At 57.1% G+C, this 27,251-nt stretch overlaps 1 protein-coding gene across 1 annotated transcript in view; it reads right to left on the bottom strand.

Annotated features, from left to right (window-relative positions):
* Window positions 1–27,021, bottom strand: part of HS6ST1 (heparan sulfate 6-O-sulfotransferase 1) — a 44,789-nt gene extending 17,768 nt beyond the window's left edge. The window contains 2 exon segments of the mRNA XM_002925423.4: window positions 26,425–26,804; window positions 26,806–27,021. Of these exon segments, the coding sequence (XP_002925469.2) occupies window positions 26,425–26,804; window positions 26,806–26,952 (527 nt within the window). The 5' untranslated portion in view covers window positions 26,953–27,021.
* Window positions 27,022–27,251: the final 230 nt, after the last annotated feature.

Here is a 27,251-nt window from a genome sequence, read left to right as displayed (position 1 = left end):
TGGCGTGCTGTGGAGGCCTCATCCACCACACCTGAGCTGGCAAAGACTGGGGAAAGGTCCTAAGCCAGGGCTGGGGTGCCATGAGGGGCCCTCCTGGCTCCAGCCTGTGTGTTAGTCACTCTCCATTCTTGACCAGGGATGATCCCCCTTCCCTGTAAGAGCATCTCAGTGGACACATCTAGGACCTGGGGCTGGGGGTGCTCTGTGAAGGAAGTCTGGGTAGGGCTGCTTTCCCTGGAAATGCACTTGCCAGCTATGTGCAGGGCTACATGCCACTGTGCACAGCCAGGGTGCAGGACACCCTCAGCAGGCCTCTTGCTGGGGAGGTGTTTCCTGACAGCACTAACACCGAGGCACCCAGGGGCTGGACAGTGAGGGCTGGGATGCCAGGCCCACAAGTGCCCCTCCTGGCAGGTGACCAGAAAGGCCCTTGGGGCCTTGGGGTTCTGGAAGCCCTGCTCAGGGGTGGGGGGGCCACATCCTCCCGGCGAGGCCAGGCTTGGGGCTGCTCTCCACCAACCCAAGCGTGGGCCTTTCCAGGGACGTCTTCTCCCATGAGCAAAGGACTGGCTGATGGCATTCTGGGAGACTGCCTGCTGTCCCCAGACCAACCATGGCTGGAGTCAGCCGCAGCCCTGGACTCTCGCTAGAGCAGCACAAGTGGTGCTCGGCTCCAGTTGTGAGGAAGACCTCCTCACGTCTCCTTTTGCCCTCTGACTCTACGAAGCTCCTGCCTGCTGCTCCCGGGCAGTGCTCCACCGACCAGCAGGTGAACCCAGCCAGGCCTCCAGACACGGTGGCTGCCCATTCATATCTCATGCCTGCCTGCCCGGCACTTCCTGGCTTCCGACACCCAGCAGGAAAGACTTCTGCCTGAATACACACACTCACACCCCGGGGTAAAGGGAAGGTGACTGCGCCCTACTCCTTCCCTGGGTGGAGCCATGTGCTTGCTGACTCAGCCCAAGACCTGCCTCCAGAGCCTTGGCCTCTGCTTGTTATCTGCCTGAATCCCAGACACAGGCTCGTGGGCTTGCTCTTGCAGCTTCCAGACCTTTGCTGAGGCTCCTTCCCCCACATCTGCACAGCCTGGACTGGTAGACCCGCCACAGCTGCCTGGACCCAAGGAGGACGAGGTGGGGGCCCACAAGGGAGGCGGGAGGCAGTGTCAGGCCCTGCTGGGCTGTGCAGCACATGTGCGGGCTGGACCTGCCATCTGCCAGGCAATAGCAGCTTCTGGGACTCTGTGCCAAGATACATCCTACAGCTAAGCCCGAGCACGGAAGGCCCATGCAGCACGGTACAGCTTGGTGGACACAGTCCCTGCCAGGCTACAAACAGCTCAGGGCTTAACTCAAGCTCAGGGGCACACAGCTTGATACCTGCGCCCAGCAAATCCATGGCCACCGGCACATGCGGCCCTTCGGGGACTCTGCACTGACACGGGGGCACACGTGTGTGCATGACGAGCAAAAGCACCACATCAGAGCTCGTGTCACACCTTGATGCCATTCTGGAAAACACACAGACTGGGCACAGATGGAAGATGGGAAGGAAATGTAACACGGGCCAAATGCGAAGGGGGCTGGTCCCAGCGCCTGGGTAGCTTTTACTTCTGCTTTTCATTTTTCTCATATTTTTGCTATTTTATAAAAAATGTTCTACAAAACAAACAAGACACAAAGATTAAAAGCCTTTTATGTACCTGATATAATCTGATTTTTCTCACAGGAGGTGCAGAGTCAGAGGCCTGGGCCTCCCTGGCAGCCTCCAGGATGTCTCCAAAGCCACGAGACTACCAGCTGTCTGCTCTCCTGGGGGTCAGGAAGGCCAGAGCTGGGCTGAGGACCACTGGGACTCCCTCCAGGCTCAACCTGCTGATCCTACGGCTGGAGTGTGGTCCCACAGAGCCTCTGAATGGAGGGAAGGGGGCTGATACTCCCTCTTCCACATGCACCCATCACCTGAACAAACACACAGCGCGCCAGGGAGTGATGGGTTTGTGTGCTCTCTGAACGCAAACTGTTTTTCCCCAGACAGAGCCATTCAGAGCCTACACACCACGCTCCAGAGTCATTTGATGCCCAAATTAACTGCAGTGTCCCACTTTCTTCTACCCCGTGGTCCCTGCTGACCCAGCTCTGCTCTCCCAGGGAGGGTGGCCACCTCTGGCTGATGTGCTGGGAGAGCTGCCATCTGAGCACCAACTCTTAATCCTGGGGTCTGGGACACCAACCTGTCCAGAACCAAGGACCCCTCTATCGAGTGCTTCTGTGGGGGTGGGAGGAGAGGCTGATGCTTGGTGTGAGGAGTGGGGTCTAGTAGGCACTCACTAATTTTGCTCCTACAACCTCTGGGGTAGATACCACCATTAGACCCCCTCTGTAGATGGGCAAACAGAGGCTCAGGAGAGCTTCCTCTGCCAAAGCCTCCTAGCTACCAGGGGCATCCACACCACTGAGCAATCCGGGGCCCAGGGTCTCTGAGAGGAGCTGGGCAAGGCACAGGGTACCGAGTGTGTGGTCTTCCAACTTGCCAAAGGCTCTGCCACTTAACAGCTTCATGGCCCCGACAGGTAGCCCATTCCAGGGCCCCTGGACCCAGCCATGAGGGAAGGAGAGAAAGCCCTCTAGAGAACGAACAGCCACATGGACTCACCTGCTCTCGCCAGCCGTGGGTGGGGGCACCAGGAGAACATGCAAGAGACAGAGAGAAAAGCCATCAGTCAAACATAAAAAGCATAAGTAGCCCTATCACTTTAACAACGAAAACAATCAAAGCAGTATTTAAAAATCCTCCTACGAGTAGTCAAGTACTGAGAGATGTCTACAGCTTACTTTGAAATCATTCTGCCAAAAAGAAAAAAAAAAGCAGACACACGTATAAGTAAACTTACATGTGTACGTGTAAGTATGGACATACACAGATACACGTGGTACACGGAGCAAGAGAGCTCTCGTGCACGAGCGTGCGTGCCCCAGTGCCAAAACAGTAACACTCAGTGGGTCTGGTTAAGGTCGAAAGCTTAACTACTTTGTAGGTTCGTTTTTCAAAACAAAAAGGTGGTGGGGGGAAACTCCTACAAAGAAAATGCCAGGCTATTTCTACCAAATTTTTAAATAACAGATTATCAAACTTTGTGCAAACACTTCTAGACAACAGGAAAGAAGGGCACTCCACAACCCATGCTAAGAGGCCAACATTACCCCAGCACCAAAATCAGACAAACACAGAAGACAGGAAAATTACAGCCCTTTTCATTCACAATGCAGATGTAAAAACCCACACAAAAATCCTACCAAACCCTATCCCCAAAATGCATGGAAGAAATCACACCATGACCAAGTCAAATGACCCTAGATATGCAAGGACGGGTTACCGTGAGAAAATTTATACATGAGACCGGTCATACCAATAGATCATAGACCTGGACAGACGTATAAGACATTTGTTAAACACCTATTCCTGATAAAATTCTCAGTAAAGTAGCAATAGAATGATAAAGTATACAAAGTAAACTAGAAGCAACACGGTCCTCAGGGAAGAGTCAGATGCATTCCCTCTAAGATGGGAAAGAGGTGAAAATGCCCATGCCCCGTTCTGTACTGGGGCGTCTCACCTCACGCAATAAAATGACAAGATGGAGCCTGTCCGTCCATCTCATCTTTGCTAAACACCTATGTGCAGGCACTGGGCTGGGGACTTTGCCCTCAGAATCCCAGCTGCTGGAGGGACCTATTTCCCCTATCCAGCGCCCTTGTCCTGAGTCCCAGAGTGTCTGACAGTAAAAGGTGTGGCTCGCTCTCAGAGGTCTGCAGGTTCTAGAGGCTGGGGACAGCCACACCACTGGAGGAGTGCAAGAGACGAAGGCCTCATCAGCGGGCATCCTCCCTGCTCCCGGCATCCTCCCTGCTCCCAGCCTCCTGGGGGCCAGGCGTCTGGCAGGAAGGGCCCCAGGCACCAGGTGAGCCCAGCAGGTGCGTCAGTCACAGCACCTGCTTCCGAGTGAGCTTAGCAGGCTGGCCTTGGCCCCAAGGGCTACATGACATGGGTCTCCAGAGGCTGATGCCTTGCCTGGAGCAAAGTGGGTCGGGAGGGTCCATATGTAGGAAGGGTCTGGGGCCAGGACCTCTCCAAGCCTCAGTTCCTGTTTCATGGCACCAGCCTTTGCCACCTTACATTAGCTGGACCCTTCTCCGTCTGTGGGAGGTGTGGGTATGCTCAGGAAACAGATGGCAAGCAAAGGCCTCTGGACGGACCTGCAGGAAAACCATCCCTGAAAGGACATGTGCATAAGACATGAGCACAAACGGCCCTGGGCCCTGCTCACACTTTTATCTCAGTTAGTCAGGGGCCCACAGCCTCATCTCCTTGAAAATGGTTCTTGGTCCTCCCTTTCCTCTGTCCAACTCTCTCACTGCTCAGCGTCCCCCCAGTGCACGTTACCTCTGATGCCCACCTGGGTGAACCCCTGCCAAGCTCCCTGATGCCAGGGCAGCTTTGGGGGAGAGGGTCTGGCCCAGGAGAACGCCCCTGCACTTCTGGAGGAGGAGCCAGACCTCGTCTGGGGTGGAGGGAGCCAGGTGGGGGAGGAGGCTGGGAGAAGAGAGCAGGGGCAGAGCCACAGAAGCCCCAGGCCCTCCCACTAGCACAGGAACCAGCCTGGGTGAAAGGGGTGGGACAGGGGACCAGAGAGGGACTGTTCCCAGAAGCCCTGCCTAACGCCCCCGCTTTTTTTTTTTTTTTTAAAAGATTTCTTACTTGAGAGAGAGAGAAGGAGCATGCTCACAAGAGCTGGTGGGGGCGGGGGGGGCAGAAAGACAGGGAAAGAATCTCAAGCGTACTCCCTGCTGAGTGTGGAGCCCACGTGGGTCTCGATTTCATGACCTTGAGATCACGACCTGAGTTGAAATCAAGAGTCAGACCCTTGACCCACTGAGCCACCCAGGCACCCAACTTGCCCTTCCTTTCTGGGAGTCCAAGCCTAGTAGAACACTGGCTAGGACAGGCTCCTGGCCCGGCATTTGAGGGAACCCGGCAGACCATGGGGCAGGGACACCCATACCATGTGCAGACAAGGAAGAAGTGGGTCCCAGTCCACACTAGCCTGGACACAGAAACAAGCCAGGGCTCAAGTCTTGAACTGGAGGGGAAAGTGTGTTCTGTGCCCAGGAGCTCAGAGACTTTGCTTCCCATGAGGAGCAGGAAGAAAAGTGCCCATCAGCAGGGCTTTCTGGGGCATGGTGATGGGGTTGATAGGGGAGGATGGTGGAGGGTCTGGGGTAGGGGAGATGCGTGCAGGAAAGGGCAGTGGCAGCACAAGGGGGCCAGAGTTCTCCTGGCTGTGGGCACTGAGCCCGGGCCACCTTGCAGGGGATGGGCCTAGCACGTGGGTGGAGACACTGAAGCGAAAGGAGCAGCATCTGAAGAAGATTCAGGGCCCTCTGAGGGCTGAAGGATAGGGCACGTGGTGTGAGGAGGGCCAGTGACTCAAAGGGCACATGGGGGGGGGCGGGCTCAGGGGGCAGGTGGGGTGCCGTCAGCTGACAGGCTCCAGCTGGAAAAGATGAACTGACTCACACAGGAAGGTGCATGAGATGCAGGAGGCTCTGAAACGGGCAGCCTCCCAGTGGGGCTGTGGTCAGGCTTCTGCTGTCCACACGAATGCCCCTGGTCACTGGTGCTCCTCCTCTCTGGTAATGACAGGTCCCCGGCACCCACACGGTACCCACCCCACCTCCCCATGGCTGGCAGCAGACAGAACTATGGGGACCTCCCTCCCAGGCTCAGACACAGGGGGTTATGCCAGCATGTGGGAGCTGGGGAAGGAGGGCCATAGCCTGGACCTAGCGAGCAGGACACTGCAGGGCCCTGACCATGAAGTCACATACCCCAGGGCGTCCACAGACAAGACCAAGGGCCTGCAGCACAAAGTCGCCATGCTCTGGAGGGAGGGCCCCACTATCTCCTCCCCCCAGCCACACACTCCCACTGAGGTTCCCACCTGGACACGTCTGTCTCTCCAAGCTTCAGAGCAAAGCCCATGGCCAAGGCCTGTCTGTGCACTGTGTTCTCCATTCCCACCCACCCCACCCCATGCCTGCCCCTCCCAACTCCGTTCCCACTCCTGCTGCAAATGAGCTCCCAAGGCTACCCTGGGTGCTGGCCCAGGCCCAGGTGTGGGGTCCTTCGTGTGGCTGCAGGCCCCTCCACCTGTGCAAGGTCTCTCTCTTCATGGTTCCCAGCAGAGCTGCTCTTCTCTCCTCTCTGTTGGCACTGTCCAGTGCCCCCTGCACACCTGGCCCCCGTCAGAAAGCACTGTTCGTCCCAGTCCTGTTTCTGCGAACCCCCTTCTCCCCTTTTCTTTCCTCTCAGAGCCTCCTGCCCTGGCTCACCTCTCAGCCACGGGCGTGGTGTTTCTTCCCCTCCTGGCCTGTCTCCATGGGGCCTGGGCAGAGTGAAGACTCGGAGAAAAGCCGAGGCTTTGTATGTTGGACTGAAACTGACAAAAGAGCATGCGTGTGCTCCATAAAACCAAGAGCAAAAGCAGGCAGCGGTGGCTACTTTGGTGGCCATCAGCCGCCTATCAGACAATTTCCTCGCACAACGCTGGGGTCAGCAGGGCAGCTTCCGGACTTCCCAGAAACCACAGCTCCGCCCCCCACTAGAGGAGGGGACCTCAGCTTCAGGGTGTGTGGGCCTGGGCATGCACGGCACCCAGGAGACCCAGGAGAGGAAGGCCTGGCCCCAGGGGGCACTCAGAAGTGGGAACACATACACATATGTACTTGTAAAGCTTCTCAATGTGGGGGAATAAACACACAGCCCAAAGAGCGTCTAGAAGGTTAGCCACAGGACGGTGGTCTCCACCCCACCAGGGTGCTACTGCAGCCCTTCCTGCAGGCTGAGAAGGCTCCCCTCTGTGCATCCAAGGCCTCATTTGCTGAGCGGCGCCCCCAGAAGCAAAGGCCCCTGCACTGTCCCCGAGCTGACACCAACCTCGGTGGGAATCAGGAAACACAGCAACGTAAAGGCTGCAGGCCGGCAAGTGGCGCCAGCCGGGCCATAAATATCCTGCCTGTTGTCAGGAGCCCCCACACCCAGGAGAGAAGCACTAAGTCTCTTACAGCCCAAGACCCAGGAGCCTCCAGAGCCATAAATGACCGTATGCAAGGCTCCCTCCTAAATCCAGGGTTTCTGAGGCCGTGAGAACTCGGCATGCACCCCCAGCCTCCTGCAGGCTGGCTTGCACAGGGCCTACACGGACAGACAGGCAGAGAGGACCTCAGGGTGGCCTGGCACACGGAGCCCATGTGTGTGCAGCCTTAGGCCACCGGTGAAAGAAGGCACCTCAAACACCTGAGCACAGACATGGCTGTTTCAGGGCTGCCCGTGGGCGCTGAGAATTAACCATCAACCCTCTGAGGCGGGAAGTTACATGGAGGCGAGCCCTGCGTGAGCAGGGTCTGCCGCCGTGCTGAGCCAGGCAGAAGCTGAAGGGCCATGTAAGACCTCTCAGGTGGTGGTGGTGGCAGTGGGGTGGGGCTGGGCCCAGCGGGAGGTCTACACTGAGACCGCCGCAGGGACACGCCCACTGTGACCGCGGCTACTCCTCAGCTCTGCCCTGTGGTCCGTGGGCTCAAGCTCCACACCTCCCAAGGGTGGGGACCTACCCAGACCCTCTGCTCAACACCTGTCCCAGACTCCACTAAGAGCTGTCCTGCGCCTCTGCCCTCCCCAACTTCTGGGCCCAGAGTCTGACCCTGGCTTTGTCAGACTCCTCCCCTGAGACCTCAAGACAGGGCTCTCAAACCCCAGCATATCCATACTGTGCACTGGAGTGTCCTACTCACTCTGGTGGAGAAAGTGGATCCCGGAAGCATTCCTGGTGGGAATACAGATAGTACGGGGGTCCTCAGGAAATGAGACATCAAGTTACCATCTAACCCGGCGATTCCACTTTTAGCTATACACCCCAAAGGAGTGCAAGCGGACTTGAACACCAGTGTGTGCACCTATGTTCACAGCAGCACGATGCTCGACGGCGCCAGGCTGAGACGAGCCACGGGTCTATCCTCGGAGGCGTGCATTAAAACGTGGTATATGCCTACAACCACGTAGTGCCTGGCCTTAAAAAGGCAGCGCTGACACGCGCTACAACGTGGATGAATCTCGACGACGTGACGCTAAGTGAAATAAGCTGGTCACAAAAAGGCAAATACCATAGATTGTGTGTACGTGAGGTATAGAGAGTCATTCTATTCACAGACAGAGAGGAGACGGTGGTTGCCAAGGGCTGGAGGAGGGACACTAAGAAGTTAACGTCTAATGGGCACAGGTTCAGCTGGGAAGGTGCGAAAGTCCTGGAGATGGATGGTGGTGACAGCTGCACAACAATGGGGATGGACTTAAAACCACTGAACTGTGCACTTTTAAAAAAATGGTTAGAATGGTAAATTTTATGTTACGCATATATGAACACAATTAACAACAACAACAACAAGAAAGCTCTCCCGTGATGGGTCATCTGCAGCCAGCCCCAGGGCAGGCAAGTCCTCAAGAACAAAACCACAGCAGGCTTGCCAGGAGAGAAGACATTTCTCTGGGTACAGTCACCCCAAGGGACCCTCAGTGACTGAGTGACAAACGGAGTCCATCCAGTGCAACCCGCCCCCAGTGGGAGTGTGTTTGGTCGGGGGGCACTTCCTCGGCTCTTCTGGGGAATGACAGGACCAAAGAGAAGACCCCAAGCACTAGGCTTGGCCTTGGATGGGGCCGAAGTGCATGCAGGTCCAGCCTAGGACTCAGGTGTGACCTGAGAACCCCGAGTCTGTTCTTGCACTGGACAGAGCCGGGGTTCGGCAAGCACCCATCCCTCACTGTGGGGACAAGGGAGCACACAGCCCCCTCTTCGGTCCCTATATCACGAGCTCACATCACATGTGATACTGGGGACCCGAACTCTACCGGCTAAGGGGGCCTCACACCCCTAATAACCCTGAGGTGATGCTCTGCTCCCCTGTCCTATGAATGAATGAAATGAATGAACAGGCTCTGGGAGGCTCTGGTCTGGCCCTTGGCTGCAGGACCACCGGCAGGAATGAGCCCTCTGCCCTGCTCTCAACAAACTGCAACAAGTCACTACCAACCACAAAAATTGCTATTCAATCTTTTTTTTTTTTTAAGGTTAAAATTTTTATTTTTTTATTTTATTATATTATGTTAATCACCATACAGTACATCCCCAGATTCCGATGTAAAGTTTGATGCTTCATTAGTTGCATATAACACCCAGTGCACCATGCAATACGTGCCCTCCTTACTACCCATCACCAGTCTATCCCATTCCCCCACCCCCTCCCCTCTGAAGTCTTCAGTTTGTTTCCCATAGTCCATAGTCTCTCATGTTTCATTCCCCCTTCTGATTACCCCCCTTTTCTTTATCCCTTTCTTCTCCTACCGATCATCCTAGTTCTTATGTTCCATAGATGAGAGAAATCATATGATAATTGTCTTTCTCTGCTTGACTTATTTCACTTAGCATTATCTCCTCCAGTGCCGTCCATGTTGCAGCAAATGTTGAGAATTCGTTCTTTCTGATAGCTGAGTAATATTCCATTGTATATATGGACCACAGCTTCTTAATCCAGTCATCTGTTGAAGGGCATCTCGGCTCCTTCCATGATTTGGCTATTGTGGACAATGCAGCTATGAACATTGGGGTGCATATGGCCCTTCTCTTTACTACGTCTGTATCTTTGGGGTAAACACCCAGTAGTGCAATGGCTGGGTCATAGGGTAGTTCAATTTTTAACTTTTTAAGGGACCTCCACACTGTTTTCCAGAGTGGCTGTACCAACTTGCATTCCCACCAACAATGTAGGAGGGATCCCCTTTCTCCACATCCTCTCCAACAATTGTTGTTTCTTGCCTTGTCTATCTTTGCCATTCTAACTGGCGTAAGGTGGTATCTCAGTGTGGTTCTGATTTGAATTTCCCTGATGGCTAATGATTTTGAACATTTTTTCATGTGTCTGTTAGCCATTTGTATCTTAAATCAAAGTTGTCATCTTAAGGTAAACAGAATGAATAGCCCTCTCACCGAGTACCCTTCCCCTGGGTTCCAGGCACCCCAGCAGGCTGCATCATCCCTCCCAGCCGCATTTGACAGATGAAGAAACTCAAGCACAGGCAGGTGACCCTTGCCTGAGGTCATACACTGGTGAGGAGCACAGTGGGGCTTAAGAAGGGCTCTGTCTCTGAAAGTCAAGACCTTATCTGTGCCAGGTCCTCAGCAAAGGGCAAGGACACATAAGTGAATCATGGTGGTCCAGCCTGTCTTGAGGGACTCCAGCTGTTGGTGGGACAGAGGCCAACAGGGTGGGGGCTGTGCTGGAAAGCAGCTCATGGCCCCTCACCTGCTCTCAGCCTTACAAACACCGTCTGTCTGCCAGGCAGAGAAATGAGGGCTACAACAGCAAAAACACCAACCCTCAGCAGGCAGAAGGCTGCACTGCATCTTGGGGCTGGGGACCACTGGTCTCTTCCTCCCATCCAACAAACATCAGGTTTCTCTTTTGAGGCCCAAGCTGGGACAGCGGAAGATGTCAGGTCCTGGTCTGGGTGAGCTATGCCTCGCTCTGCCAACTTCATTAGGCACCTTATGTAAAATGGGGGACTTTTTCAGGGACCCCCAACAGATTTCAACCCCAAATTTCTGCACAGAATCACAGGCACACAAGGCATGCACTGAGGGCGGGGCTGGCGTAGGCAAGATTGCACAGGAAGGCTCTGGATTGGGAAACTGGCACCCTGGTCCCTGACCCACCTTGGCAGTCCCCCAAGTCTCTCGGCTCCCTGGTTTGACACTGGGGTTGATAAAGTGGAGACTGCTGCCCAGGACAAAGACCACCACCCTGCTGGAACCTGGCAGGGAGGGGGCATGCTGGAGCAGATGGCGGGCCCACTCACCCACCCCACACTGGCCTCACTGCAGGGCCTCTCCCATCACCACGTGCCATGCCCAGAAGGTGTGGTGTCCTGGAGATGCCTGCCCTCCTGGTCTACCTGACGTGTGGTGGTATGTGTGTGTGTGTGTCTACTGGGAGGGGTGGTGTGGGGGGCAGGGAATGTATCTACCTGGGGGGCTGTATGTGGGGGGAGTGGGCATGTGCCTCCCTGGGGGCTGATGGTGTGGGGTTCCCTGGGGCAGCCGAGTAGCTCCTGTGGCTGGAGGTCTACAGCCCCTGCCCCAGGCCTGTGCTTAGACACCCCTGTCCCCTTGCTTCAGTGGGGAAGAGACAGGCAGCTGGGCCTCCAGACCCAACCATCTGTCCAGTTACCTGGACAAGCACAGGCAGGTGTGAGCCCCTCTTCCAGTGGGCCTGAAAAACACTTGGGGGGGAGGGGAGGACGGGCTGTTGCAGATGCACAGGGTAGACTCCATGACTGGAGCCTGGCTTCCTGCCTGGCAGAGTCACCCATGCCCTCAGCCCTGCAGTCACATACATGCTCCCAGGCCCTCTCAGTGTCAGGGGCCCCACGGTCACTCCAGGAGGCCACCCCAGGGATGAGCCCCAGGCAGCCACGGCAGCACCAGCTTCAGCCCACCCACGCAGCGCAGTCTCTTACCCCGTCCCGGCCTGGTGGGGCCTTGCCTGTGGGAGCACAACCACCGTGTCTCAGGTGTGGTGAGGACAGTGATGAGGGCAGCCACAGAGAGCACCCACGGTACCCTGCCTGTCATGCCTGCCTAAGAAACAAGGATGGCTGTCACTGTCATCAGCCGGAGCCCCTTCTCCTGGGAGGGCAGGAAGGAGGAAGGGAGCCCCAAGGTCCAGGTGTCTGAGGAGTCTGGTCTTTGACCCCCAACAGAGCCTCCTGCAAAGCTCAGCCCTCCCACCTCTCTGCTGGGGCAGGGGACCCGAGGGGCGGCCTGCCTTGGCTCTGGGCTGCCCCTCCACCCCTCTGTGATGGCAGCAAATCTTCCTTGAAAAGACACTTCCTTAAAGTCCTGGCCTGCTCGGAGGGGGTGGGGACGGATGGAAGGCCCAGCCACGGGTGGAAAAATCGCTCAGCTCTTACAGGGGGCTAGCAGGAAGGAATTTCAAATGGGAGGAAACATCCCAAAGTGCCCACCACTTGTAAGGAAAAAAGGAATTCTTGTTCCAGGATGTTTCTGAGTCACTGCTGGCTCCACAGCTCAAGCTGCCGCCGGGAACGTGTGTGAGTGTGGGTGTGCAGCGTGTGTGGCTTTGAGTGCGGTGCCTCATGCAGCTTGTGGTCAGCTCTGGGAGCCCTCTAGCCTCTCCCCCTCCTGGGGAGGGGGCCAGTGTCCCCCAGGCCCACATGAATGCAGTGCCAGCCTGAGGCTACTGCTGTGAGGCGGAGGATGGCCTGTGATTGGCAGTGACATGCAGCACAGGCCACAAAAAAGGCCTTCAAACTGGAGAAAGGGCCATGCCGTGCAGTTGGCCCGAGAAAGCCCAAGACCCCTGCTGTAGTAGCACTTGCCTGTTACCTCTTCTCCTGGGTGATGTGCATGGTAGGCATGAGGGTGGGAGGGGGCTGGGAACCCAGGGGAGACCCCGTGGTTATGAGACCAGTGGCTGCCAGTTGCGTATATAATCTGTGTAGAGGAGGGAGGTGAATGTGCTTCTCTTGACCTCAAGGACATGTGTGTGCAGGTGTGAGGCCTGATGGCCCACCTGCTGGAGCCTGGCCCTCCTGGGACCCCCTGGTACCTATGGAACTTGGGGCTCAGCTGGCCTGAGGGCAAGGGAAGCCAGAGGGTCAGGCCCTCCTTGGTGCCCACTGGGTCCTCTCCCTTGATAAAGTCAAGCCCCAATCAATCAGAAAACATTCCTGCCTGATCCACGAAGCCAATCGTGTCCCTCAGGAATACCTGCCAGCACCTGGAACCCAGGCGGGGGTTGGGAACATGGAAGGCTGCCGGCCCTCCTGACCCCTCGTTGCACACCGCATGGCCCCAGTGTGGAGGCTTTCAGTGAGGCCCTGCACTCTCAGCTGGTGCTGCTGTGTCAGATGGACTCAGAGAGGTGTAGCAAGGGCAGAATGCCCGATTCCCGGCCCGTGACTCCCCAGCCAGGTCCCCAGCTATAGTGTGTACTACCGTTCTAGGAAAAAACCCTGACGATAAATATTTAAAACATGGCTTCCAGGTTTACCACAAAATTTTCCATAGCTTTCAGCTTCCTCTTTGCCACTTGTGAGCTCGACCAGGTTAGCTACGGGTGACTTCTGGTCCTGCCCAGGAGGGGGTACATTCCCACAACTGTCTGCCCTCAGTAAGTGGCAGCACCTTAGGGGCAAGACCAGACCCCATCCTGACCATCTCTCCCTCTCTGAGGACTGGCTCTAGAATGACAACTGCCAAGCAGCTGTAGCCATGGGTGTGGTTAGAGCCCAGACAGGGCTCCAGGACACCTGAGTTCAAGTCCTGGGTCTCCTACCTAAGCCACGTGACCTTTGGCAAGTCACCTGGACTCTCTGGGCCTCTGCCTTGGCATCTGTCATGGGAGAACAGTGGAGCCACCTCCGAGTGACCTGGACAGTGCCTGTCCCTTGGCCCACTGATCCCTGCAGGCCAGTGCCAAGTCCCCAGCAGGGTGAGTGGGGGTCCAGGGTGCCTCCAGATTAAAGCCAGAGCAAGATGTCAAAGGACCCTAACATGGTATAACTTGGAGAAAACCTGCATCTGGCCTGACAGATGACAGCAGAAACGCCACCCAAGGGGGTCAAGACCCTCGTAGTGCCCCTGCGAACTGGAGGGAGCGGACAGTACGAGCCACGGGCAGTGCCTGCTGCCAAGACCCCTGGGCCCTCCTGCATCTGGGCTGACCGTCAGACACAGCTGGGCAGCCCTGACGGGGAAAGGCAGGGACCACGACCTGATGTTGGTGCCCCTCTCAAGACTGCATGAACGAGGGCTCAGAAAAAAACCTGCTGAACACATTAAAACAACTCACAAGGCTCCGTGCACAAAGCCCAGGCTGGTTAAGGCCAGGATTTCCTGTTACCTCAGCAGGCAACAGCTGCTGGCCCGCAAGGGTCAGGCTCCTACGCCAGCTGGCTCTGTGGCCTGGCCAGGGCTCAGAGCTGAAGCAGGCTGGGGGAGGCCACACGTGGGTGCACACCATCACCCCTAGGCTCTCTGGTAACCCCCTGACCCTCCCGGGGAGCGTTTCCTCTGGAAATGACCTGCAACAGCTCACATGACGTCGTGAATGGACAGGGCACTGTTCTGCAGGAGGCAGGTTGGGCTGCAATGCCACCCCTAACCCAGCCACACCATTTGTGGCACCCTGGAAGGGCCTGAACTCAACCCTGTCTGCAGCCCTAGGACCAGACCTACATGCCTAGCACCACCACAGGCTGCCTCTGGCCTGCGGGCAGACGGACAGAGTGCCCAGAGACGGGAGGGCTCAGGCCAGGAAGCACGCAGAGAATGGGAGGGCAGAAGAGAGGGATGATAGGAGTTTGCTCATTCTTTCCACGCCAAGCAAGGCCCATCTCGCCAGCCAGGTAGGGTTCTTTGGTCTGTGGGGAGCCCCTGCCAAACGCCAAACCACTCCGTGGTTCAGATTGGGCCTCATGGACAGTGCTCATCCTCCAGACAGATGTGGTGGTGTGTGAGGGAGCCCAAGGCACTGGCTGCTGGCCTCTGCTTCTCGAGTCTTTTGTGCATCTGACAGGCAAATTGAGGGCTCCACGAGGTGAGAGAGGGCCTATGCTGTGGAATGAGCCAGAAGGATATATCAGGACCCCAGGGCCTCCTAAGCAAAGCTCTCATATTCTGGGATTCTGGTGGCCTGGTGTGCATTTTGTGCCCCTGGGTGAAGCCCTGCCTGATGCCCACTGGGTCCCCTTTCCACTCAAGTGCTTGAGGACAGGGTCTGCTCCCACTCTGAACAATCCCATTACCCTCCTTTTATCCACTTGGCTAAAACCTGACCGCCTTTTACTTGATAAGAACGGCATTTTCCACTGGGCACACTGTCAGCCTAGCTTCCAGGAAAGTGAAGGAAGAAACTTCCCCTTATGAGCCTGGGCTTTCTGCTTGTGTCGAATGGGTCAGAGCAGGACTTGGGAGGCCTGAACTTCCAGGTTCCGGTGGTGGGCTGACAAGCAGCCTTCCGTCTGGACTTGTGTAAGTAGAACGAGCTGCCCAGACGGGCTTGCCCACCTGCCTGCTGGCCACTGAGGGCACAGAGGAGGGGAGGAAGAGGCCTGCGCCTGGAGCTGTGGTCATTCCTCTTTGGGATGGGTCATTCCTCTCTGGAGGGCTGCAGTGGGCTTGGCAGGAAGGAGGGCTGTGGTAAGGGTTTGAGGCTGGACAGGTAAGGCCTTGGCTCTCCAGACAGGGCAGGAACTGCACCCTCAGCAGCGGCCCACCTACTCTCTGGCTTTGTGCCTGCCTGGGCAGGGCCTCTCCTTACAGGGGACGTAAGAAACCTCCAAATACCCCTGGGAGGCCATCTGCTCTGCACTTCCTCTGTTCCGCCTGCCCTTGATCCCCACTGTACCATCTTGGGCTCCAGAAAAGCCCATCCTTGAAGCAGCCCTGTTGCCCTTCACCATGGCAGGCAGTGTGCTGGGCTTGAACCCCATGCCCAGGAGATGCCTGGCTCTGCCTTTCCAGGTAGGGACCTGGGGGAGGGTTTAAGAGGAAGCCCTGGAACCAGAGGCCTGTGTGTGAATCCCCTCTCTGCCAACTGACAAATTATTAGGCTCTCTGAACCTGGTTTTCTCATCTATGAAGTGGGGCCCCTGAGAGTAAGGCATAAGCACGGACGGCCTGGCAATGGGCGAGTGTGGCGGTCAGTACAGTCACGCTTTGCTCCTGGCCTGTGCCCTCCAGGTGAGGACACCTGCTTGTCCTGCTCCCCAGCCAGCACAGCATACACCCTGGAAGCAGGGTACACGTGGCACAGCAACTTCACTTCACACAAGGCCCCCTCCGTTAGCTGCAGTCTGGCTGGAGGACCTCCTCCTGCTGGTGCGAAGTCCAGACAAAATGCCACCTGGCCGCACTGCTCTAAGACGACACCCTCATCCTGCCTCTTGCTGCTGGGATGTAAATGCCAAACTCGATGTTTGCTGGTCCTCCTTTCCCAAGAACACCAATGCTCCAGAGAAGTAAATATTTACACATGAGGCTCTCAAGCTCATAACTCAGAGGGGAGCTGCTCACCGCTGCCCACGTTTGTTCTTGGGGCCCCACGAGCCCTGTGGTGGCAGGGGCTAATTCTCAGATGGACAGTGATGTATGGGCCACTCCTCCCAGGCCAGCTGGAGATGTGGTCTAGAAGTAAACGCTACACGTACGGGGCTGGGGCTATGTGGGGCTAAGGGTGGGTGGGGCACATTCTAAGGCCCAGGGATGACGAGAGAAGGGTGCAGGAACCTCATCCACAGAGGAAGGCCTGCAAGGACTGTCCTGGGTGTGGCTGCAGCAGACAGGGACCAGGCACCAGACTGGAGGCCAAGGCAATGGTATCTGGCTCCTCAGTCAGGCTGGGGAGTGACACAGGCCTTGCTCTGGGGAAGCCCTGCCTAGGTTTCCATTGGATAGGAAGGAGGCTCTGGTGACTTCAGAGCAGTAGGTTCCAGGCTCTGGTTTTGACTGTAGGATCCTCTTCCCAATCCAATCTCACAGGGACCCCAACCACCAGGATCTGTGGGTGTGAGACGACAGGCAGGAGGACTGCGTACTTGTTTGACCTTCTGGGCTAGGCTCATGCAGCAGCTGTCCAGGTGCTGCTGAGGGCTTCCAAGGAAGGCCCTGGGGGTATCCCTGCTGCAGGAAGGATGGCTGGTTAGTCTGCCATCTGTCCATCTACTCAATCTTCTGGGCTCCTGGCTGAGCTCCAACCACAGGGGATCCCACAGGGGTTCAGACATGGGTAGGCCTCCATCCCCTGCACGTGCACTCAGCGCCACAGGCTGGAGGACGGAGGCCTGGCGCACACCAGTGCAGGCATCAGTAAACCAATGCTCAGGACGACTTGTAGTATGCAAGGACAGTAGTGAGGAGAGGCCTGGCGAGCACAGCACCCACGGAACTCCGTACCAGGAGGCGCGAAGAGGACACACCACCCCTCAGGGCAGAAAACAGCCTGGACACACAAACAGGTAGGTGGCGGGGAGGACACTTGAGTGGTGGTAGCCTTGTAATGGATGCCTGTCTCGCCAGTCACAGGGACAGGCGCTAAGACCACAGAGGTCCATCTCACAGCTGCTGGCCTGGCAAAGATGACAATGTCTTACAGGCCACATGGCGGGGGCACGTCAGGCATGGTGTGGGGCATGAACCTCAGGCACGGCGTTGGGAGTCTGAGGAGCCAGTCTGGAGAGCACCAGTCATATCCAGTAGGGCTGAGCATGGACCACCTGCCCTCCAGCCCACTCCTAGGGACATGTGAGGAGGGGTGGCCAAGCCTGGGCACTGCCACCTGGTCTGTGAAACATTATGCCTGTCTGCTCTGGGAACAAAGCAAGGGAAAAAAAGAGATGTGTCTAGACAAACCTGATGTTAAATCCAGCAGTCAATGAATTAAATATGCATGTCATGGACCAACATGGATAAATCTCAACAACAAGGCTGAGTGAAGAAAGCAAGTTGCAGAAGGTCAAGTACAGTCTGATGCAGGTTCTGAAAAGTGCGTAAACAGTGCTGGGTGCTGTTTAAGGGATGCACGTCTGCACTGAAAATGTAAAAAAGGGTGCCGAAAACCATGAAATGCACACAGTGGTGAGGGGGTGGATGGCAGAGGGGAGCCACAGCAGGCTGCCTTGGTGCCCCTGTGTTAACCTCTCAGCCCGCAGTGAAGACAGAGGGACTGGCGGCACAGATCACGGCCACCACCAAGTGAAAACACGGGCCTGCTACGTCACACCCATCAACACCTGTGGGGGGTGAGCACAGCCTGGGGCTTTCTCAACATCCAGGGAGGAAGCACAGCAAAGCCCTCAACGGGAAGGAACAGGGTGGCTCATGCCACAGCCCGGGGTGAGCAGGAGACGCCCATGCCCGAAGTACAGCACGTCTCGGGTTGTCATGTTGGCAGGCCAGTGACGCTTGGTGGATGTCCCACATAATGGGACCCTAGCTACCTAGACTTCGGGTGATGTAAGGAAGCCCCTGCTGGTCCTCAAGCTGACGACAGGTGCCAAATGCCTCGATGGCCCTGAAGAGCCCTTCCCTGTCCACAGAGAGAGGGGATGCACTGTGGACTCTTGTAAAAAAGAGTCTCCAGCACCAGGCACAGTTCCAACTACTCCCCTCTGAGGCAGGCACTGCCAGTATGCCCATTTCACAGATGGGGAAACCGAGGTCACAGAGCTTGTGAGTGACAGAACCAGGATTCGAACCAGCTGGTTCGGCTCCAAGCCCAGGCCCCCACCCTTGCTCTGCTGTCTACCCTGACCACCTGCTGTTCCTGCTCTCCCGCCTGCTTTAAGCTGTTTCCTCCCACTGGCTTCTTCGATGCAGGGTTGCTGGCATCGGCCGGCAAATGCCGGATGGCCTTTGCCCTTACATACCACAGTGGGCAATGAGAAGCTTACAGAGCTCACTACCTGCTGGGGTCTGGTTGTCCACACCTCCTGCTACGCCCAGGCAGGCAAGGGCAACAAGGCTCAGAGAGTTCCAGGCACATCCCGGTCCCAGACTGGTGTGACTCAAAAGCTCAGATGTTCAAATGTCCACCCTGGTGGATTGGGGCAGTCTCCAGAGACACTAGAGTCCCCAGCTCCTGCCTGGCCACTGACCCCCTTCAACTCTACAGCTTTACAAACAATTAACTCTGGAGTTTTAATCTCTCTAGTTACTATCTTTCTAGACAATTATTGATTTGCTGTGATCCCCCCGTTGGGCCTTTTAACGTTCCCCGTGTAAACACATGGAGGCAGCTGTGCTGCTCACACGCGGCCCTCAAAGCCAGGCCAGATGCGCAGCTGTCGGGGGCTGCCTCTCACTGAAGCCCCAGCCCCGCCACCACAGCTAGCCTCACGCTGGGCTGCGGCAAGCCACTGACAGCCCGCTGTACACCCAAGGGCCTGAGCCCCGCTCCTGGGCCGTGAGGCCTGTGTTCCACTTCAGACCACAGAATTCTAAAGGGTTAGACAGTGGGGCTACACAGTCACAGGAGGTCATGGATAACAAGTCACTGGTTCCTCTAGAGAACCAAATGACAAACTCCATGTCCCCATTTTTGAGATAGGGAAACAGACTCAGACCTAAGGTGAGAGAGGCTGCCCAGGGGGCTCCTCCCTCCTCCTCTGGTTCCTTGTGGAGGCCCCAAGCTGCTGCCTGGACCCTCTGGAAGGAACCCAAAGTCCAGTCCCCCCTGTCTCCAGCCTCGCTGGGGCCTCGGAGCCCCGTCTACATAGACAGGGCCCATGAGCTCCTGTGGAACTGGGGATGTCAGTCCCCACAGGCAGCCCTGGTGAACAGAGGCCCCAGGCCCAGGATGGCTGGCTAAGTGAATGAAGGACCAGCAGCTGGGGTGAAGGCAGGGCTTGCAAGTGGTCCAGGTGCTCTGGAGGAAGCCTCACGGGAGGTGGAAGCAGACAGCACTGCAGGGAAGGGCGGCTGGCCGGCCTGCGGGGCTGTGCCTCCCAAGCAGAGCTCCTAGCACCCAGAGCTGGCCGGAGCCCGGCCAGGGGCAGCGGGTGGCCATGGGAGAGAAGGGCTGCCCCGGCTGGTTTCTGCTTCCCCATCAAGGAAAACAAGCCCCAGGCCCAGGCTGGGGCAGGATGTGTGTAGGCTTCAGTGGCTGGACAGCCTACACCTATGGCCCACACAGCTGATCCTGTTGTCCTCTAACAGCTGCCCATGACGGGCAGCCTGGGATCAGCACGCTAGCTCTCCGGTGTGTGGCTATGTGCATGCCACCCTTCCAGGGTAACAAGCCCTGCGAGCCAGGGACTTGGGACACAGCCACACCAGGAACCCTGCGAGGATAGAGAAATCAGACCACAGGTCCTGCAGCCCAAAAGTGACAGGCCTACACTCGGGGCAGCCTGGACACCAGCGCCTGGGCCTCCGTCTGTATCTTTGTAGCTGGGATAGCATCTCTCCCAGGGGCCCTGGCAAGCCAAACAGAGAGCAAAAACTTCATAGGAAGAAAAAGAGCCAACGGAGTTCTGGAAGAGGCAAGACCAAGAGTCTGGAGAGACAGAAAGATTCCCGCAAACACATCTCCTCATCTGTGAGTGCTAGCAAGTGAGGCCGAGGTACAGGCCTCAAGGAAAAGCAGAGCAGGGATGCCGATAAGCAGTGTCCACGCGGTTCTAAATAAATGCTGAGAAGAAGTACTCAGAAACCATCTTCTCAGGAGAGAGCCTGAGCACCCTTTGCGTTTCTTGTACTGTCCACAGACCAGCTGAATCGTGTCCTAGCTGGAATCACACAACCCACAACCCCTCCAACAGGACGAGGTGGCAGGCTGGCGGCTGCAGGTCCTCAGGACCACCTGAGGACAAGCTGGGCACGTGGGAGCGGCAGCAGGGGGCACCGGCCAGGCTGCGCTGGAGGCCCCTGCGCGCTGCCACAGATGGCTGCCTGCAGTGCCATCAGCAAACCTTGCTGGCGCTACCTTGCCAGAGCCAAGAGGATGTGGCCCGATTCTTGTCTTACTGCTACTCCGGTGAAGGCCGCCAGATGTTTTCCAGGAAAGTGGCGACACAGGTCTGCATGTGAAATTGCCTGTGTCTGCCCAGGGCCTTGGAAGCTGCGTGCGCTAAACCTGGCTGGTCTGACTGAATGGTTGGCTATTGTTCTCAGTTGGGGGGGCAGGGGGCGGGGAGCTGGTGTAGCAGAGGGCTGGAGGGGCACACAGGCTTCAGGACAGACAACTCAATGTCGGCTCCTGGCTCGCTAGGCTGAGGGACTCTGCCAGTTCCCCAACTTTTCTGGGCCTTGACCTCCTTATGTAGGAAATTGGGACAACTGTCATGTGCCTGCATCTTTGGGGTGGTGGGGCCAAATGAGATGACCCATTCCAAGTACCCACTGAGTGCTTGGGGGACAAGAGCCAGCCTCCGTTTTGCACCCTGGCTTCCTCAGATTTGGGTCCCATAGCCCACCACCCCTTTCCTTCAGACCCCAAATGGTAGAGCTGTACCTGGCTCTCTGGGCAGGGCCAAAAAGCAGGCATCTGTGACCACATGAGCAGGTGTTTGGGGTGACCGGGTATGGCCCCTCCCCAACCCCTTAAGTTTAGACCACCCCGAAGGATGCATGCACCAAGCAGGACTTTCTGATAAAAACCAGAGAGAGACACGTTTTGCTGATTTAAGAAAGGAGCCTTTTTTCAAACCCACAACACTATTCGAAACCAACAGGGATGCCATTGAAGCAGCGCTCAAATACCACATGTGGCAGCACAGTAAGGAGCAGACTTTCCGAAAAGTAACTTCACACTTACAGTGACAGTATTTGAACCTTCAGACCTTTCAACTCAGAAGTTCCACTCCCAGGAACTTACAAAGGAAATCAGAGCTATGCAAAACATCTATACACAAGGACATCCACTCCAGCATGCTCGCAGGAGCCAGAAACGGGCAATCTGCACGATCAGCACCACTGCAGAACTAACAACACACTCAGAGGGGGGTCGTCTGCAGCTACTAAAATATTAAGTTTTTAATAATAAGGAACAACATTTATGGAAAACTTACATTATGGTTTCAATTATAGTAAAAAAAAAAAAAAGCACGTGTGAGGAATACAGTTTTCTTTTCTCTTTTATGTTTTCCTCCCAATTATCACATAATCATTACAACAACAAAAGGATGAGATGTGAAAGAAAAAGAGTTAGGGTCCGTTAAGGATGACAAAACCAGGCCTCAGCTGACCGGCTGACCCCCTGCCATTCCCCGAGTACAGCAGCTAAATCTCTCACACCACCAACTGAGAAAGAAAGAAAAAGACAAGGGGCCTCACAGGCCCCAGCGGTAGGAGCTGCGCCCCCTGGGAAAGGCCTTCTGACCCGGGAGCAGACAGTGCCCAGATCAGAGCCAGCCGCACTACAGCACAGTGGCCCAGCCCACTCCTCACAGCCCCAGGTTTTATAAGTGAGGGGCCCAGAAGCACAGGAAGCCCTGGTCTTGCGAGTCCTCGGTGCTTTCAAGAAAACATGAGCTATGTACATAATTTCACAAGCCAGAGCACCATTTAACATAATTGTCAGTAAGCTATTTGAAAGTTTGCCTTCTCATGCCTAAAAAGAAGATGTGTTTTGTTTTGGCTATGAATGAAAATCTAATTGTGAACACCTTGACCTCATATTCCACTCATTCCACGCAAGGCTTCCCTAGGTGAGTCAGGCCATGGTGACACCCCAACCAGGTCCCTTTGGTGGCTGGGCCCCATCCATGGGTTCCCGTCACGTGCTCTAGGTAACATCTGCCCCAGCGCAGGCAAATATGGGCCCCTGGTCACATGTAAGACAATAATTGTGAAAGCAAGTTGGACATTGTCGAGTGCCGCAGAAAGAACTGTTACAAAAAAGTCCCAATCTTAAGTGTGCCCAACCTGGCTGGGCCCACTGAGGGGCCCCTGAGGCCCTCTGGGAGCAGCACTGCACTCAAGGCTGCCGCTGCATCTCATTCACTAGAGGACTCATGGAGGGGCACAGCTCCTGGAGAGGGTGTGGGGCCAAGAAGAGAGCATTCTAGTTGGTGCCAACATGTGGGCATCCGGCTACTGCCAAGATGCTGTGTACACCAGGACGGCCAAGGGCATCTAAGGGAAAAGGGTGCTGCCAGGGAAGGCTTCCTGGAGGAAGGGGCAGCAGAGCTGAGGCTGAAGGGAGAGGAGGAGCCAGCAGGGGAGTGGGGCACGCTGGGGCAGAAGGCAGCAAAGGCTCAGCTGAGAGCACTGGCAGATTTCTGGAACACTGAGGAACCCAGGATAGTGGAGGGTACATGACCAGAAATGAGGCTGGGGATTGAGAGGGTACAGGCCATCGATTCTAGGGCTCCCGCAGAGCAATATCAAAGATGCTGGGAACTCACCAGGAGTTCCTGGGGGCCCTGCTGCAGAGAGGGTCTGGCTGAGCCCAAGACCCCATGGAGGTGGCCTGGAAGCCATACTGGGGACCCAAATACCCCTGGTGGCTCCAAATGAAGCCTACACAATTTCAGGAACATTTCCAAGGCCACCCAGGCCAGACCCAGACCATGTCTCTTCTTCTGCCCCCTTTAAGGCAGATGAGGAGAGGAAGGAGAGACATTCTGGCCGTTAGAAGCACCATTCTGACTCTCTGAAGTGACAAGGAGCATGGGCTGCAGAGACACTAACCAAAGTGGCTCTTGGCAACAGCTGGCCGGCCACCTGCCTGCTGCCTGTGGGCAGCCTCACTATCGCAAGGTCAATCCTTCCTGGGGGCCTTTCAAGCACATTGGCTGATGCTAGCAGGGGTGGCAGCCCCCTCAGTGGACACAGGCCATAACAGGGACCTACTGATGCTCTGTTCACACGCCTTTTTCTCTCTTTCACCTTAGGAAGTACTCACTACTGCTAGAAGTTGCAAACTGTATTCCAGGAAGGTACATCTCCTCACCTTGAAGTCTGTCACCTCAACACCTGCCCAGCTTAGAACCCCTAAGGCTGATGCCGTGTGATAGGGAGGTTCTGGAGCTGTGGAAACCCCCACTCCACTGAGTCACAAGGCCTGCCTCTCCTAGGCCCCCAGTACTGCAGACACTAGCACTGGGAGCTGGGAGAGGCTTGGTGGAGCTTCCAGAAGCATTCCTCATGGCCGGGAAGCATTCATTCATGCCCTGCAACATGCTTGGCTCTGGGGACCAGGGAGGAAGGAAAGGTCCTCACCCTAAGCCCAGACCCCCAGGGACCTGTCCGGGTGGCTCTCGGAGCCAGGCCCATCCCCTCCTCAGTTACCCAGCCAGGTGGTCACTCCAGCACCCACAGGGCCATGGGGGAGGGCAAGCCCTGGTCTGCTGAAAGGAGGGCAAGGGTGACATCTGGAGCTCCCGAAATCAGGCATCCCATGGAATCTGAGCACTGACAATATTCGTCCAGAGACATGCTCGGTCGCTGGGGCAGGTGGGAGAAATGTATCCTGACCTTCAAAGCACCCTGGTCCAGCCCCAGACTAGGGGAACACTCAGCAGGTAAACCTCAGTCAGATGGGCTTATAAACACACAAAGCCAAGATTACCCTGGCCTCTTAAGGAAGCTCATTAAAAAAAGCAATCTACCTAGTGCCTAGAACAGAAATGAAGGGGGCGGGGGAGAACAGCATAGAAGCTGAAGCTCTGTCACCTGCCTCACGGTACAGCCCACTCCCAAAGTGGACAGGAGAGGGAGGGCCTCCTGAGGGCCCCGGAAACCCCTCCTGCACCTGGCCTGCATGCTGCTGAGCTCAGCAGTTTCCAGATGGAGGGGCTGGCAGCCCACCACAGCAAGAGGCATCCAGCTGACTAGGCACGGCATTTTCTATTCCTGCTATACACACCCACCCTGAGGAGGGGGTGCTGGGCCTCCCTCGTGCAGCACCTGGGGGCCCTGTCTGCTCCACTGGGTCTCCGGACTCTTGTCTGTAAGGGTGGTTAGGCCTCCTGCTCTGGTGGACAGACTCCAGAGAAGGGAGATCAGAGGCCCTTCATCTTGGTGACCCAAAGGGAAACAGCCTCAGGAGATAGGCTGCAGAAAGAGTGTCCCGGTCTTGGCAGCCCCCAGAACAAGTTCTGCACACTGTCCCCTCTGGGATTCGCCCATGCTAATTCCCTCTGGCAGACAGGATGGCGCCTACCCCCATCCCCACTCCTGCAGGCAGGGAGGTGCCCACCTGGGCCTATTTGGGTTGGTCAGTGCCCAGTTCTGGGGGACTACAGTCTGGTGGGACAGCAGCTGCAAACCCCAGACTTGGCTCAGCATAACACAGAGTCGCTGACCATGGGGGCAAAAGGGTGGGAGGTGGGTGCTACACCAGGAAAGTACACCCATGCAGAGAAGACCAAGTGCTGAATAAGAAGCAAGGCTTTAAGGGCTTTGGGGTGGTAGATCTGTTACTAGTGGGGCCTTAAGAGACTTGGAACATCACCTCGAAGGCTAGGAGCTGCCATCTGGGGGCAGGGAGTGGGGCAGCCAAAGGAAAGTAAGATGATCTCTGCCCCAGCTCTAGGGCCCTAATTTCCTGACAGCCCAGGAAAGACCAGAGTAGGAATGAAGAGCTGAGCAGGAGAGCAATGCCATGGACCGCGTTTAATTGTGGACTGGCCAGATCCTCAACCTTTATCCCCCAAACACACCAGAGACCCTGCCCCCTCCTGACCCAGAAGAGTGCCAAGAAACACAGCTACACGGCTCACGTAAGCTCCGCCACCCCAGCCTGTCTGTAAGTGCAGTCCTAAGACAAATACAGAAGATAAACAAAAGACAGGGGAGAAGACCTCACTCCTGGCCCTTCCCAGCCCAGATATCATGGGGAGAAGGCCCCCAGGGCACCAATATGAACAGGAGAAAAGAATCCGAATTTTAACCACTGGAAACCCAGACTGCCTTCTAAGGTTAGGGTTACAAAGTGTTTCACAGGAGAGCTGCCCCCCCCCCCACAGGTCAGCCCTGTGCCTCCAACCTCCAAAGAAATGGGGGGCCCCCAAGGAAAGTATCTGATTGAATAGGTACCCCTGACCAACTCAGCTTCCTCAATCTAGCTGTTCAGAGGGAGCTTGCAAACGGTTCTGGCCCAACTGGTGAGGGCTGGCACACTGCCTCCTCCGGGCCCCCAGGCCCAGGTCACACTCAAGCCTTTGTTCTACCTGCATACACCGGTAGGCAGAGCCCACCCCTTTCCCTGGCAGCTCCTCCCCAGCCCTCTACAGCTCCGCTGGGGGGCGGGGAGCCTCGCAGGTGCAGGGGGAGAGGCCCTTCACTTCTCTCACTTCTGCTTCAGGTGTGTGTGCGTGGCCAAAGTAAGCGAACGCTCCAGATGGGCTACACACGCAAAAGAACCCACTTTCCCGCCCGACGACACCAGGCCAGCCCGGACGCACAGCTGGGGTGGGCCAGATTTTACACTAGGCCCGCGGTGCAAGACAAGGTGACGGCCCTGGGACAGTGCGCTGTGACCCGAGGGAAGCCCAGGCACTGCGCAACCTGGGGGCCGGGGGTGGTGGAGGGGAAAAGTAGAAAGGCGGGGAAGAGGAGAAGGTGAGAATAGAGGGCAGGGTGACAACGGGCTGCAGCGGACGAACTGAGAACTCCGGGCGCCCAGCAGGTCGGGAGGGGGTCCAGAGCGGCTGCGGCGAGTGGGGGCCCCGAGAGTACAGGAGAGAAGGGCAAGGAGGGCAGGGCGGGCCCAGGGTAGCCCGGCGGGGGCACGGCCCGGGGCTGCAGCCGCCAGCTGGGACTCCGTCGCTCCGGGCGCTCACCTGGGCGTGCGCAACGCGGCGGGGTCGCGACGGTCCAGCACGCCGGGCACGCAGTTGGTGAGCTCGGTCCAGTCGGCATGCAGCCCGCAGCTCCAGCCCGTAGAGAAGCGGGAGAAGAGCCAGGTCTCGCGGCGGTTGGGCCGGTAGCAGGTGCACTTCTTCTGACCGGGCCGGCAGTCGCAGGGCACCTCGAGGCGCACATTCTGCACGAGGTGGCGGCCGAAGGTAGTGCCACCGGTCTTCTGGATGTGCAGGAAGACGATCACATCGTCGCCCTTCATGTCGAACCGCAGCGAGCGCTCTAGCTCGCGCACCGGGAAGTAGTACTTCTTCTCGTAGTGCGGGTCGGGCGTGGGGAAGAGGTCCAGGTCGTCGGGCGGCGGCGCGGCCGCCGGGCGCGCCCAGGCTCAGCCCCGGGCCCGCGTACTGGTACAGGATGAGCATGAAGCACGCTGAGCCCGCCACCACCAGCACGAACTTGCTGGCGCGCTCAACCATGGTCCTGCCGCCGGCGCGCCGCCGCCGCATGTGTCACCATCGCCGGCGGCCCGGGCGCGGGGCGCAGGGCCTGGGAGGGCGGGGGGCGCGGGCGCAGTTGCCTCCNNNCCCGGCCCGCCCCCGCGGCGCCTCTTGCCGTCGCCGCCCGCGCCGATCCTTGGCTCCGCCCCCTGGACCTCTCGGGGCCTCCGGCGGGTGCTGGGCGTTGGGACTCGGTCTCTGGCCGTGGCCAGAGCGCTCCGCCGCGGGCCGCCGCCGACTGGGGACTGGTTCCTGTCCGCGAGTCGGAGGGAGCGACTGGGAAATTGGGGAACGGGGGTGCGGGCTCC

The sequence above is a fragment of the Ailuropoda melanoleuca genome, chromosome 2 (genome assembly GCF_002007445.2).
Source record: "Ailuropoda melanoleuca isolate Jingjing chromosome 2, ASM200744v2, whole genome shotgun sequence".
In the NCBI taxonomy this organism is placed as follows: Eukaryota; Metazoa; Chordata; class Mammalia; order Carnivora; family Ursidae; genus Ailuropoda; species Ailuropoda melanoleuca.
Note: the sequence above shows the minus strand (reverse complement) of the source record. Positions and strands in the feature narration are given on the sequence as shown.